The sequence below is a fragment of the Pelobates fuscus genome, chromosome 3 (assembly GCF_036172605.1).
Source record: "Pelobates fuscus isolate aPelFus1 chromosome 3, aPelFus1.pri, whole genome shotgun sequence".
Lineage (NCBI taxonomy): Eukaryota > Metazoa > Chordata > Amphibia > Anura > Pelobatidae > Pelobates > Pelobates fuscus.
Window position 1 is genome coordinate 351,979,404 of NC_086319.1, and position 14,596 is coordinate 351,993,999.

General features: G+C 39.7%; 1 protein-coding gene across 2 annotated transcripts in view; it reads left to right on the forward strand.

The window, feature by feature from the left end:
• Positions 1-14,596, forward strand: part of SHANK3 (SH3 and multiple ankyrin repeat domains 3) — a 334,590-nt gene that overhangs the window by 177,598 nt on the left and 142,396 nt on the right. For both annotated transcript variants that reach the window (XM_063449167.1, XM_063449168.1), the window contains exon 6: positions 5,901-6,009. In XM_063449167.1, coding sequence (XP_063305237.1) covers positions 5,901-6,009 — 109 coding nt within the window. The remainder of the gene's footprint in view (positions 1-5,900; positions 6,010-14,596) is intronic.

Genomic DNA, 14,596 nt, shown 5'->3' on the forward strand with positions numbered 1-14,596 from the left:
CTTGCTAAATCTATAATATAATTAATATAATTGCTGCCACCTAGTGGTGAAAGTGTGGTCACATAATGTAAAGGAGGAATTTTACCTTTTAGCCTTGGTTAGATAAGATAACGTAAGCACTGAATTTCTGGCTTAACATTTACTTCTGCTGCCTGTGAAATAAATTATTTTAAATTAACAGAAATAAATTGGTACAATGTAATTGAATTCTGTCCTGTATTTGTCAAAATGTCTGTAGTGACACTTCATTTTCCATAAAGAGCGAACTAGAGATTCGATTTACGTGGAGCATTTTGAAGCAGAACACTTGAAATTTAAAGCATAAACACTTGAATTGTTGAGGGAAAGGCAGAACTGAATAGCTTAATTAGTTGATAGTTACCAATTCCTGCGAGGGAAGCCATCGTGAAACACAAGCATTGCATACAGGAGAGTTTGTTGAAATCGACCTTGGTGAAATACCTTGGCGGTTGAAATTTCCATTTATCGACCATAAAAATCCTAGTTAGAAGATCAAAACAATTCTCAACACTAATCGAATTGGCCTTTGTGTTTTACAATGCGACTCAATATATCAATACGAACATCCTCGGCGTGTCTTTTTACTATCAGCGGTATAAATTCACAGTAAACCTTGACCTAGTATGATAAACCGCCAGGTAAAGTTTGAAAACAATATTAACCTCATACTTCCATTCCGCAGTCCAATGTTGCAGCTCAGAATTTTGTTCTGCGTTCATAATAGGGAAGAGTTAAAGGAACATTCCAAGCATAATAACCATCATAGCATGCTGCAGTGCTCTTGGTGGCAGGGGAACTCTTGCGCCACCCGAATATAAGTAATCAAACTTTTTATTAATGTTTCTTTCCTGTCATCTACTGAGCTGTATTCACTGCCTCCATTTTTTTTTTTATTTTTTTTTTTTTAAATCTTCTATTTGCTGGCTCAACTCTACTTAATAAAAACAAGCAGTTAACTACATAACCCAGGTTGAGCTTTTATTATTTACTCCTATCCTCTTCCTCCCTCCCCTCCCCCTCTTACTCCTCCTCCCTCTCCCTGCCTCCCTCTCTTCTTCCTTTCCTATTATTTGTCGTTATTTATTCAGAGATCTTCTATCTAGAGAGGGGACGGGACCAGCCGAGGGGAAATTGAAAGAACGAAGAGGAAAAAACTGCCAAAAACAAAAGAAAAACAGCATCTTAACCTCATTCATACTCTCATTCACACCATACAGTACTGCTACCTTTCTTTCTCCTTTTCTTTACCCTTTTCTTTCTCTCTTTTCCTCTTCTCAGCTTTCTTTTTTCTTGTGCCCTTCTTTTTATTAGTTTGTCCTCTTATCTTTCGTTTTTCTGACTTATTGCCAAGAGAGTTCTATCTCTAGTTTCTCCAAATTTTTGAGCCACTCTTCCCATTTATCAAGTTCTTTATGCTGGTTTTTAATTTTATTCATCCCTATTTCCATTTGGATCTGGTATTTTAATTGCTGAATAATCTGTATCTTTGTAAATATTTGTGTCTTTTTCCAATTCCTAGCAATAATGATCTTTGCTGCTATTAAGGCATGTGTTGTCAAAATTTGGTTCATTCTACTAAGAACGGGCCACCTTATATGGAGTAACATCATATCTGGATTGACTTTTAATCCTACTCCGTTTAAACTGATTAATAATGAATTTGTCATAGACCATATGGTAGTTACTTTTTTACACCTCCACCAGATGTGGAGATAATCTCCTTTCTCTTTTCCACATCTCCAGCAAAGATCATTATTGTTATTAAACATTTTTGATATTTTTGAAGGAACCAGATACCAATTATTGATCACTTTAAAGTGAGTTTCCAACAGAGAGAGACAGTGTACATGTTTATTTGTTTTTGATATAGCATCGTACCATTCTTCTAGTTCTATAGTGCATTTCAGAGTTTTTTCCCAGCTTTTTATTGCCGTTGGACGGTTCTCTGTTTGTATTGTATCACATACTTTTGTACATTTAGCGAAAAGGTTTTTACACTCTTTTTGAGAGAATATCCCTTTTAAGGCATTGTATGTATCTCCGCTGTTTAAAAAATTTTTATGCTTCATATAATTCCTAACTCTTAGATAAGAGAAAACCTCTCTATCTGGGAGGGGAAATATCCTTGTCAATGTCTCGAAAGTTTTTAATTCACCATTCTGCATTAAGTCTTCTACCTTCCTAGTTTTTACTTTTCTCCATGTTTTTAAAGAGATATTGCTTATGTCTATTTCAAGGCTCTCTATATTTTGGAACCCCAGAATCTTATTACTAATATCTGCTTTCTTCTTTATTTTTTCCCATGTAGGGATAATTTGATTTAACACGAATGAAAGCGAATAGTGGTATGCTTTGTTGTTCCATATGATATTAGATAAGTTTTTGGATTGACATACTTCTAATTCTATCCTCCCCCAGGCCTCCTTTTGATATATCTCCCTTTGTAGCATCACAGTGTGGTAGATTATTCCGGCTTCATAGAATTTTTCCATATCTGGGAAACCTAGTCCCCCTTTGTCTATATTACAGCTCATTGTTTTTAATTTAATTCTAGGTTTTTTTCCCCTCCACACAAAATTAGCAAAAGAAGATTTAATCATTTTATCCAAGGTTTAGGGATAGATAATGGTAGCATCCTAAATAGGTAAATCCACTTAGGGAGCACATAATACCATCACTGCCTCCATTTTAGCCTCCTCTCAGCCGGTGTCTTTGTCCCTGTGGTAACCACAGTGTTCTCAGAAAAATGAGCTAGTGCTGCACAGGAGACATTGGCTCAGAAAAGCTCATGGAAGCTCCTAGCAGGAGCTTTCAACTCTCCTGGAGGGGAGTCAGAGAGTAGCTCTTTGTAGAACCTAGCTAAGAAGTCAAAAAAGGTTTGACTACTTAATTGGAGAGGCCCAAGGGAGATAGCGCAGCTTTGCAGACAACGGCACATGTATGAATGTGGGTATGGATGATCTGTGATTGGCTAATATGTGTGTGGTTCGAATGGGTGCGGACTAATTAGCTTACCTTAGTGCCACTTAGTGTCTGGACCAGCAAAGGTTTCTCTCCCACCAGCCATTTTTGCTGTGTCCTGGTTTGCTTTTCATCAAGGCAGACGGAGTCGTGTTCTTGCCAATCATGTTGGAAGATGGTTTGACTGGAAGAGTGATAGTGTGGATAATGGTTCGGGTCACAACCTACCCTGTCTCTTATGGTAAACTGTGAAGTTGCCACTGAGCTAAAAGCCGCCTGGGGGTGAGCCTTAAAAGGCTAAAAGGGAATTTTTGGGGTCAAGGGGGGAGGTGAGAGTCGTTGGGTGGTTGTAAGTATATGCAGTTGGTCAATTAGATTGGCAAGGAAGGTTTAATTAACATTTAATCAGGTTATATACTGTATGACACTGTGTGTTTGTCATGTGTTAATTTATTAATCTCTTTGTTATATTTACGGAGTTCATAATAAACTTGGATGTGCTATGCCGTATTTATATGTTAATAAATGAAGTGGCCTGTTTCATCCAACATTGGTGTATGTCCTTATTGGGGGGTTTATGGGTAGGTGATGGTATGCTTAATACCTCCAGTTCCCACTACCTACATACATTGGCCAGGGCAAATCTGGCACCATTACCACTACAGCAGGTTGTATGGTGCTTAGAGTGTCCCTTTATTAACAATAAGCCTAAGCCCTTACACTTAGGATTCCCCATTTGTGAATCTGTGCCACAATAAGAGGCTGGAAGCAGTACAATGTGCCAGTATTACTCATAAGGCAGTTTTATTATCCAATGATTTGTATCTGCAAATGAGTAAGCCCGATTTTTACCTTTCTTGTTTCATCTTTCTTGTGTTTGCTTATTTTACAAAAGTCAATTTTTATATGTTATACTCATCATCATTCTTTATAATGTGATAAAAAAAAACATTTACCAAGACGAACAAGTATGGTGATGTTACATGTCCATGGAAATCGCTCTATGTTTAACATGTCTCCATTTTTCTCTTCATGATAGTTTGATAAATCATCTGTATTAAAGATATTGTACTGTATTAAAGACATTTTGCACTGTTAAAAACACAACATGTGGCTGATGTTGACTGTGCTCAAAAGAGGAATGTATATGTGTACAAGAACTGCGAAAGAGTAGATGTCACCAATGGAATATGCTTTCAGATCCTACTGGTTTCCATGGTGATTGTCCAACCTTTTTAAAACAGAACACTTACATCTCCCTATTGAATGACTTTGAGATCCACAATAATCAGTTAATATCAACTAATAGATTAGAGGAGATTTATTGAGTGTTCTAAAGAATTAATAAATTGCGCCCACTGTATGACAGTGAAGAAGGGGCAGGCGATTCCAGTATGGGCACTAAACATAAAACGGAGTGTGTGGATTGTTCTACGAAAGGTTATCACAACAATAGGGAATATTTATTGTAGAAGTGTCCTTAGCGACAAAGGCAATTATTGGCATCCAATGTACAAAGCCAAATGAAACTTCTGCTTCCGACAGTCTGTAATTTTAAAGCAATGACCTAGAACCAAGCACGTGACTGCTATATCAATTGCCAAATGTAAATAGAGTTACATTCAATTTCTAGTTTTTTTTTGTTTTTTTTTTGCAACAAATGTAATATTTGTATTTTGTTTAAAGCGATTGTTCTGATCAAAAGTAACATGATATGTAAACAGTTAGATGTTTACAGTTACAGTCACAATAAAAAAAAATACACATTTAATGTTTTACAAAAAAAAAAAAAGAAAGAATTGTGTTTGAATGAACTTATGAACTGAATGATTGTGTCGGGGAACTAAAAATCCCACAAGTAAGAAACCTGTGTATGGAATGAGTTTCTGTTGGTTGACTTTGTAGCAAATGTGTTCATTGAGCCGTGGGCAAGGTTACAGAGGAGTGCATTCAGGTCTTACGGAGAATGCAACATCTATCTAGTTAGTGAATGACTTGACTGGCGGGTGTCACTGCTCAATGTAATAGATATGCCTCAATGCTAAAACACAATGGGAAAGTACAGTGTAGCAAACGGCAGCAGGAGGTAAAAACAAATACATTATTACAAAATGAATCCACTCTATGCAATCACACTTTAATATGTATTAGACTATTCTGCATATATTGCCACCATACATATAGACACAGAGTATTAATGTAGGAGGTAAGCTATCACAGAAGAACAGAAATGTAAAAAAAAACACTGCTGTGTAATATTATAGCCCTATAAATCAGGCTTCCCCAAACTCCGGCCCTCCAGATGTTGCTGAACTACAACTCCCATGATTCTCTGAATTAAATAGATAGGCTGAGAATCATGGGAGTTGCAGTTCAGCAACATCTGATGGGGCGGAGTTTGGGGAAGCCTGCTATAAATAAATAATTATAATCAACAGGGCTAAATACATTATAAGTTTTTTCAGACCTGGGATCTATGAGCAGCACAGTTTTCTGTGCTGGAGATCTTTGGACATGCTTCCATAGTCAGAGCCAAGAGGAAATGAGTGTGGGTTAAAGTACTTGTGGCATAAGCGATGAGTACAGGAACAGGTCTCATAGTCACATGTGATACATGCTGGATAATAATAATCTTTATTAGATGAGGAGTGTGCCCAGGGACAAATAATGCTGTATAGTCAGTCCTCCAGCTGAAAAGTGTCAACTAGTGTTTGGAGCGATGATTTGCTATGCAAAATAACCTTGAAGATTCTGAGATGTTTTTAAAAGTGTTGTTTTACGAATTGATGCTCCGTTGTGTAATTGAAAGTACTGAACAAATCTATTTCAAGAATTTTGATTCCGAAGGGATGGACACATATTTTCATGTCGCTTTCCTTATTTATTTACATTTTTTTCTTCTTGCCATCCTCTTGCAGGGGAATCTAAAGAAGTTCATGGATTACGTTCAACTTCAAAATAGCGAGAAGGTGTCTAGACTGCTGGAGAGAGGCCTGGATCCAAACTATCAGGATCCGGACACTGGGGGTACGTTAGCCACCATTTTTTTAAGGAAATCAGTCATTCAGCAGCAAATCAAATAGCCAGGTTAGGCAATCAGATGCTCACATTAATGATTATCAAAATCTTCATTAATTAAAAGGGATGTATGCATATTTTTATATCTGTATGGAGTATGTTTGTATCATAGGACTGAGCTAAGAGCAATGCCATTGTTTTTAACTAAAAACTCTACTAGTCAGGAATAATATGATTCCTAACACCAGGACTGCATTTAGTCTTACTCTATGTTTACTTTGTTTTGGCTTTCACTTTAATGGGTATTGTGCATCTGCCAAGAGCAGAGTTCTTCACTTATATCGGAATGAAAAAAAGTGAAGCTTGGCCCCAATTAAGGGGAAAATGGTTCTTGATATTAGAAGGAACTCTATAAAACCGTGTTCCTAATACTACAGTGTAACTCTGCCCCTATGCCTTTCTACCCTTTATTCACTTACCTGACTCCATCACTGATGTCCTTCAGTGCTGGACTGGGGCCTTCCTCCGCCGATGTCAAGGTCATCTGGCAATCAATGCACATGTGCGGCATTAGCTTTCTCAATAGAAAAGCAATTAATTAATGCTTTATCAATACGCTGGATGTCCTCATGCAAAGTGTGAGAGCGTCCAACACCATTTCATGGAGTTAAAAGCCGTAAAACTCCAGAAAGTGCCTCTAGGGGGCGGTCATTTCATGGAGTTAAAAGCCGTAAAACTGCAGAAAGTGCGTCTAGTGGCTGTCATTTCATGGAGTTAAAAGCCGTGAAACTGCAGAAAGTGCCTCTAGTGGCTGATTCCCAGACAGCCCCTGGAGGCACTTTCTGCAGTTTCACAGCTTTTGGAACTCTGGGAAACAGCCACTAGAGGGAGTCTTAACACTGCAATATAAAAATTGGAATTTCTCAAAAACTGCAATGTTTTACATTGCAGGATTAAGGGAACGGGGACAATGCACCCAGATCACTTCAATGAGATGAAGTGGTCTTGGTGCCTATAGTGTCCCTTTAAAGCAAACGTCATAATAAGAAAACATATGACTATGGAAAATGTTATAGTGGTACTTATAGGGACACGAACAAGAACCACTACAGCTAAAAAGCTGTTGTTGCAATCTCACAAGTGTAATTACTGTAATTTCTGTGGAAAGGCAATGCTTACATTTGTCCCTAATTAGACCTCTAGTGGCTGCCCTCAAATAGCCACTAAGCTCCTCCTCCTAAGATTATGCATTCTGTGCAGGACTTACTTTCGGCGTTCTGACATTCTGCATGAGGATGCCAAATGTTCCCTATAGAAATGTATTAGTATAATGACTAGATGCTGATTGGCCAAGTGCAACGATCACCACACATGCGCAGTAGGCCCACCCAATGATGCTCTGTGCATGAACATTGAATTTGCTGAGATCATCAGTAATGAGGGGAGGAGCACTGGCAACATGCAAGCCTGGCAAAACTTGGGTTTGGGAAGTAAACGTACTTTATTTTTGCCAGCATTATGTCTGTAAGAGCATTGTGGGAGATGTAGTCCAAGGTTGGCTACCCCTGACATACGATATAGGCCCATTTTCACCATTCTATTACTGGTAAAAATCAGTGTTGGGAAGTATCAGAACATTAGAGTGTCATTGGGTTCTAGAACTCTGTTTACAAAAGGCCATGTGATTACAGCTATTAGTGACTGATTACATCAAGTTTAACATACCAAGTGATATAAAAAAAAGACAATCCTAACCTTGTGGCATGCACTAAGGATATTTAAATTAAAATTGATACATTTGGTGATCTCCATAACAATCTGGGAGATAAGGTACAGGCATTGAAAAAACAACTTGAAAAAGCGTTTACAGGTACTCCTCACTTACCGACCGGATTCCATTCCTATGACTTGGTCGAAGAACAAATTGGTCGGTAAGTGAGGAGTTAAAGGATTCCCTGCTCGGGTGCGCTTGTCTATGTTCGGGGAAACTTCCCCGAACATAGACGAATGCACCAGAGCAGGGAATCCCTCTAATCTATGTTTGGGCAAATTTCCATGAACATAGATTTAAGGGATTCCCTGCTCTGGTGCGCATTTCCCCGAACATAGACGAACGCACAAGAGAAGGGAATCCCTCTAATCTATACTCGGGGAAATTTTCCCGAACATAGATTAGAGGGATTCCCTGCTCTGTTGCGTTTGTCTATGTTCGGGGAAATGTCCCCGAACATAGACGAACGCAGCAGATCAGGGAATCTCTCTAATTCCCACGATGTCTTGCACTTACCACCCCGTGCGAGAGCTGGTCATAAGTGCAAGCCGTCGTAAAACAGGTAGGTTGCAAAACAAGGACCACCTGTATTGACCTGGAGGGCCAAACAAGACAAAATCAAATCTCATTAATAGGGTTTCCTGAGTCAGTCACAGTGGACAGCTTGTAATCGGAAAATTATTTTAACTACTTAATTCAGAACACGGTTCCAGATATGCTACTCAATGATAGGAATCAAGGGGTCAACCTGCCTAAGTATCTCTTGTATTTTGTCCGAAGAGCTATCCTAATGAGATTTCACTTTTTCCATGTGGAAAAACAATGATTTACCACTAATGAAACCCCAAAAGTAAAGTGTCACACTTTATCTTATTTAATAAAGGCATAGAAGAGTTATTTTGCTGGCACTTTCTTTCTACCAGGGCAGAGCATCGGCTTCACCTGTTGTTGGAGAAGTATATACGTGAGAGGCATGGGGCTCTATTTTTGTGGGTCTTTGTGTTCATCAAAGATGAACCTTTTGCTTATATCTCCTCGAGATACTATGAGAACCCACTGGAAAATAGTCTATTACAAAATAGTTTATACACTCTCTGGAATTACTGGAATGTGACTGCTGTCCCTTCTTTGGTGAGCATTAACAATTAATATGCGCATATGAAATAGTACCAAGTCTCTTACAATGTACCAAATCTCTTATGATGTTTGGGGTAGAGTTAAACTCTTTTGTATCCTCACATGCCTTTGTGACTTTACAGCTTCTTTTATGACGTCACACACACAGAAATAGTAGATGAGGTTTACCTTCTCAGGTTTCCATAGCCACTTGTTTTGAATGCAGTTTGATGTGTGTGTGTTCACATGAGGCAGTTTCCATGGTGCATATAGATAAAAGGATACACTCACAATTATGTGATTTTCTTTTTATGCTATGTTATTGGTTAATCTGTGACATACAATAATCGATCCCCCATTCTTTCTCTTTTCTGTAACTCTTTGCCACCAAATGGCAAGAATTCTATAAAAAATGTAATGATAAAAAAAAAATGTGCATTTACAAAATGTTCATTTTTATTTTCAATGTATTTTTTTTCAGAAATACTGTGGCAACGATCATATTAGAGCAGTGTCATCAATCTCTGGCACTCCAGATGCTAATGAATTACACCTCCTCAAATTTTTTGAATGCAATAGACGGGCAGAGAATTATGGGAGCTGTAGTCTATCAACATCTGAGGAGCTAATGTTTGACAAGCCCGTGTTGGATGCCGATAAATACAATTTTATAAACAAAAAAAAGATTGGAATACCGCACACTTATTAAAATCCTTGTGCAACCAGACCTGGGGTTGGGTACCACGCCTGTGATAGTTGAACACAAATTGTAGTCCACTCACTCAAGGATCAATTCATCAGGTTTATTGGAACAGAGTGCAATAAACCTGCTGAAGTGATCCTTGAGTGCCTGGATTACAATTTTTGATAAATACAATTTTGTCATAAACAGCAGGCATGCATGGTCACACACCAGGCGTGTAGCTATTTTAAGAAACTAGATGGCATTTTTGGGTTATAGCTTCCCAAAAATGTTAGCACAGTGTTGATATAATGTCTGTATATAACATAACACTAACTATGTATACTCTCTAGTGCATTGCAGGCTGGTATTGAATCATTCTAAGAAGTCCTTTAGACAGTATACTCAGAGCTATATCAGCTGAAGAACACAGCCACTTGTTTTTCTCTTTTTTTTTTTTGATTTTTTAGGTCCTGACATACCTATACTATCAATATACATAAATATAGCAAATATATACTTAATGAAATAGTATACCTAAAAATTGCTATGGCTAATGTATAATAGGCGCAATACATTAAAAATATGCAAATAAATAAAAAAGACTAACTTAACTTTGACATTTTCTTATGCTACTAACACTGGCACAATTTCCCCCTCCCTCCAATCTCACCAATCAGGAACCTCTCATTGGGGCCTATGGAGTCTGTTTATAACCCGTAAACCCTTTCCTGGTTTATACAATAAGTAGTTTATCTCCCAGGAGCAGTTGCACTCATTACCTAGAACGGAAGATATTTTGAGCAAGGACCTCAACACTCTCAGTTCCTGTGTGTCCAACTGTAATTGTTGCAAATCTTTGTCTGTTAATTCACCTTTTGTACAATGCTGTGGGATCTGTTGGAGCTTTATAAACTATAATAATAACTACACAGGATTATTGAACCGTTCCTCATACCGAAATGATTTACCACCTAGTCAAGTTTACAATGTAGTGAAGCGGGCTGTGTGCAGTGTGCAGCATTCGAACCTGCATTAACCCTGGCTCAGCTCTATGTGAGGAGAAGAGAGGGAGCTCAGTCCATGTCAGAGCCTGATTCAGGTTGTCCTGATTGGGGCCCCCTCCTAGAGCCCTGGACTGCCTATCCTGCCTTATAAGTAATCCTGTGGTCCAAGTTGGACAACACACACAAAATACAGACAATATTGACGTAGGCTGTCCGGAACTAAAAAACTATTTTGTGCTGGATTTTTTTTTATTGATCAGTTTAGTTCTATCTCTCTCTCAGTACAACAACACACTCTGTACCATAAACTTTGCAGTCAAACAAAGTCAGATAAGTTTGGCATGGAGCTAGACTGACCATTTAATATTAAATAATAATAATACTGTCATGCCGAACTTACCTTTCCCCAATCGATTCCTCTTCTCTCCCTCTGTCAGGATCTGTTCTTCATTTCTTCCTGTCTGCTCTAGTTTTCTTTAAAACATAAGACAAAGTAGGGACTATTTCTATTCTGGAGGTTTCCTACGCCATGACCAGCTATGACCAGCGGAGGAGCAAAGTGTGCTTAGTTTCCGGTGGTCATAGAAATTTTCCCACAATCAGCTTTCCTCCCTGTTCCCGCGAAGCCTCCTTTCACTTTTCCCAAACGTCCTGTTATTTAGACAGAAAAATCCTTGTACCCTAAATGAAAATGTGGGGGGAGAGGGCATCTATTGTGCAGGGTGGGGGCCCTAAATAAGAATGTGGGGGGGACCTACTGTCCTCCCCCCCTGGCCCCCACCCCTGCGCAGTGTGTGGGGGCGCTAAAAAACAAGAATGGGGGGGACCTACTGTCCTCCCCGAGGCCCCCACCCCTGCGCGGCGGGTGGGGGCCCTAAACAAGAATGTGGGGGGACAACCTACTTTCCTCCCCCCGGCCCCCACACCTGCGTGGCGGGTGGGGGCCCTAAAAAAGAATGTGGGGGGGACGACCTACTGTCCTCCCCCCTGGCCCCCACCCCTGGGTGACGGGTGGGGGCCCTAAATAAGAATGGGGGGGGGCACCTACTGTCCTCCCACCCCGGCCTCCACCTCTGAGCGGTAGATGGGGGCCCTAAATGACAAATCCCTGCTTTAAAGGAACACTATAGGGTCGGGAATACAAACAAGTATTCCTGACCCTATAGTGTTAAAACCACCATTGAGGTGGCTTTCCCCCCAAACTCCTTAAAAGGTAAGACAACTTACCTAATTTCCAGTGCAGTGTAGTTCCGCCTCCTTGGCTCACATCATCAGAATTGATGATGTCAGCCAATCCAATGCTTTCCTGTAGAGATCAGCAAAAAGGATGGGCGGAGCCAAACACCTCCTCATAGAGATGCATGGAATCAGGTTATCTCTATGGAGAAAGTTCAGCGTCTCCACTTTGCAGCATTGACCGAGGATGCCCCTCTAATTGCCCTATGAGGAGTGGCCACTGCAGGTGTCCCTAGGGAGCAATATAAAAATTGCCTTTTTTCTGAAAAATGACTGTTTACAACAACAAGGCTGCAAGGACAGGCTATACTGACCAGAACAACTACATTAAGCTGTACTTGCTATGGTGCCTATAGTGTCCCTTTAATGTTTATTGCGCTTTAGTCCATAAAATATGAGCGAATAGTAATAAACCAGTTTGTTTGTAACTTAGTACCGAGGACAAGATATCAGGCACCTGTCAATAAAGACAAATACCTGTATCACCACTGACAGCTCGGTAGATGGCCGCAACTACTTTAGTTTTACAATATGTGGAAGATATGTGAATATCTCATTATGTCTGTCTCTCTACATTAGCAAATTTAGAACCAGAGTTTGAAGGACATCATGCTGTTTAATTTGGGCACATGCTATCCTTATTTTAAGCTTTTTAAACAGTTAGTCTTCCCTACCAGTTATTGTGTCGATAATATGATTTCCAGCAACTCATTAAAAATCTGCAAAACAAAACAAAGAAGAGAGGTCTTCTACCCTTTCTTGGGGTCATATATGATCCCCAGTGATCTTAGCACCACTCAATACTTTACTCAATATGTAACTTAATTCAATAACTTGCTCGTATTTACAGTATTCAGAAAACAAGTCAATACGTACTAAGTTCACCAGTTTTTAATTCAGTGTTGCACATCTATTTGCTTAGTTTTTTTTTAATCAATATTTCACACCTAGCACTGTAGGTGATGCTGTGAATTTTACAAATGCAAGCATTCTAAGGTCAATATTTCCATCTATTCCTATGGTTTATATTCAGTTCAGAACATCCAGTCATGTAGTTTTTGTTTCTAAATTATAATCTATTCATTTAGATTGATTATTTCTCCTGTAGTTTTGTAATTAAAGTTTAGTATTTGGTTCAGTAATTCTCGTTTTGTTCTGTAATCTTCTTTCCACATTAAAGGGACACTATAGTCACCAGAACAACTACAGCTTATTGTATTTGTTCTGGTAAGTAGAATCATTCCCATCAGGCTTTTTGCTGTAAACACTGTCTTTTCAGAGCAAATGCAGTGTTCACATTACAGCCTATTGATAACTCCACTGGCCACTACTCAGATAGCTATTAGAAGGGCTTCCTGGAGAAGTGCTGCACACTGTGCAGTACTGCCATTCAGTATCTCCACCCTCTGCATGCAGACACTGAACTTTTCTCATAGAGATGCATTGATTCAATTAATCTCTATGAGGAGATGCCGATTGGCCAGGGCTGTGTTTGACTTGTGCTGGCTCTGCCCCTGATCTGCCTCTTTGACAGTCTCAGCCAATCCTATGGGGAAGCATTGTGATTGGATCAGACCACCACTTCTGATGATGTCAGCAGACAGGAGGCAGGTCAGGGGACAGGCAACAGCTGCTAACTTTAATACCCTATTGTGTTCCTGTAAGATTTTCTCATTTAGTATTTCACTTGTTTATGGTATTTGAGCACTCTGGAGGTTGGAACTGCTACTTCTCTAGAAATGACGCCACTGAATGAAACATTGCAAATCATCAGTAACTTGTTTTCATGTAATGCTCAATTTTCTTTTAAATATATATTAAATATAAAGAGGAATTCTACATTTATTGTAATTTTTCACACCGTACAAATGCATTTATGTTATATTTATTGGATATAATTAAACATAGTATTAAAAGTCACCAGACATGACTGTGGCAGAGCTCCCGTACTCTGACTGAGTACCTCCACCAGGTCTGCTTTATAGTATCTCAGCACTAGCTCATATGCACATAACATTAAACTTGCTGTGATAAACTCAATATAATACAAATAACCAAGTCATGTCAGAAAACATACAGGCACTTATGATAACATAACAGCATATTCTAAAGGGGTGGGGAAGACAATAATTAACAGGAACTAACTCTCCTCCCTGAAGAATTCATAATAGGCAAATATACCTGAATATGCTAATAAGTTAACAAGCCTTGCTGTTCAAGTAGTGCATATAGCTGTTTCAGGATCCCTTCAACCAACAGATGGTGCTATACAGGCTCCACAGCCAAATCCACACTGTCAAAAACACTCACACACTCTCACAATTTATTTTTTTGAGGCCCAGCCAGCCACTCTACCTTTTGGAGAGCTGGTGTGGGTCCTCTCCCTGGGGTCCAGTGTGGGGCTGTGCTGTAATCTGAAAGTTCATCTCTACTTCTCTGCGCTGTTTAGTATGTCGGGGCTGGAATACCGTCATATTCCAGCTCCCAGCATCACAGAGGGCGCACGAGATAGGAGAGATGAACTGCAAGATCAGCCTACTTCGCCATCCACACTGCCACCTGCCTCCTGTCCTCTCACCCACTTGCAGTATATATCAGCTGAGTAAGAACCTGCCATCCAGGTAAGCAGGTGCCTACTCTGCCTCAATGGGTAACAGCCGATTAGGGGGTGCCCTAAGGTGGCCAAATGGCCACCTCTTGGGCCCCCTGTGAGAGGGTTCCTTTCAGCACCCCCACTTTCGGTGGCTTACGGTTGCAGGGGTCAGCAGGTCAGCTGCGACCCCT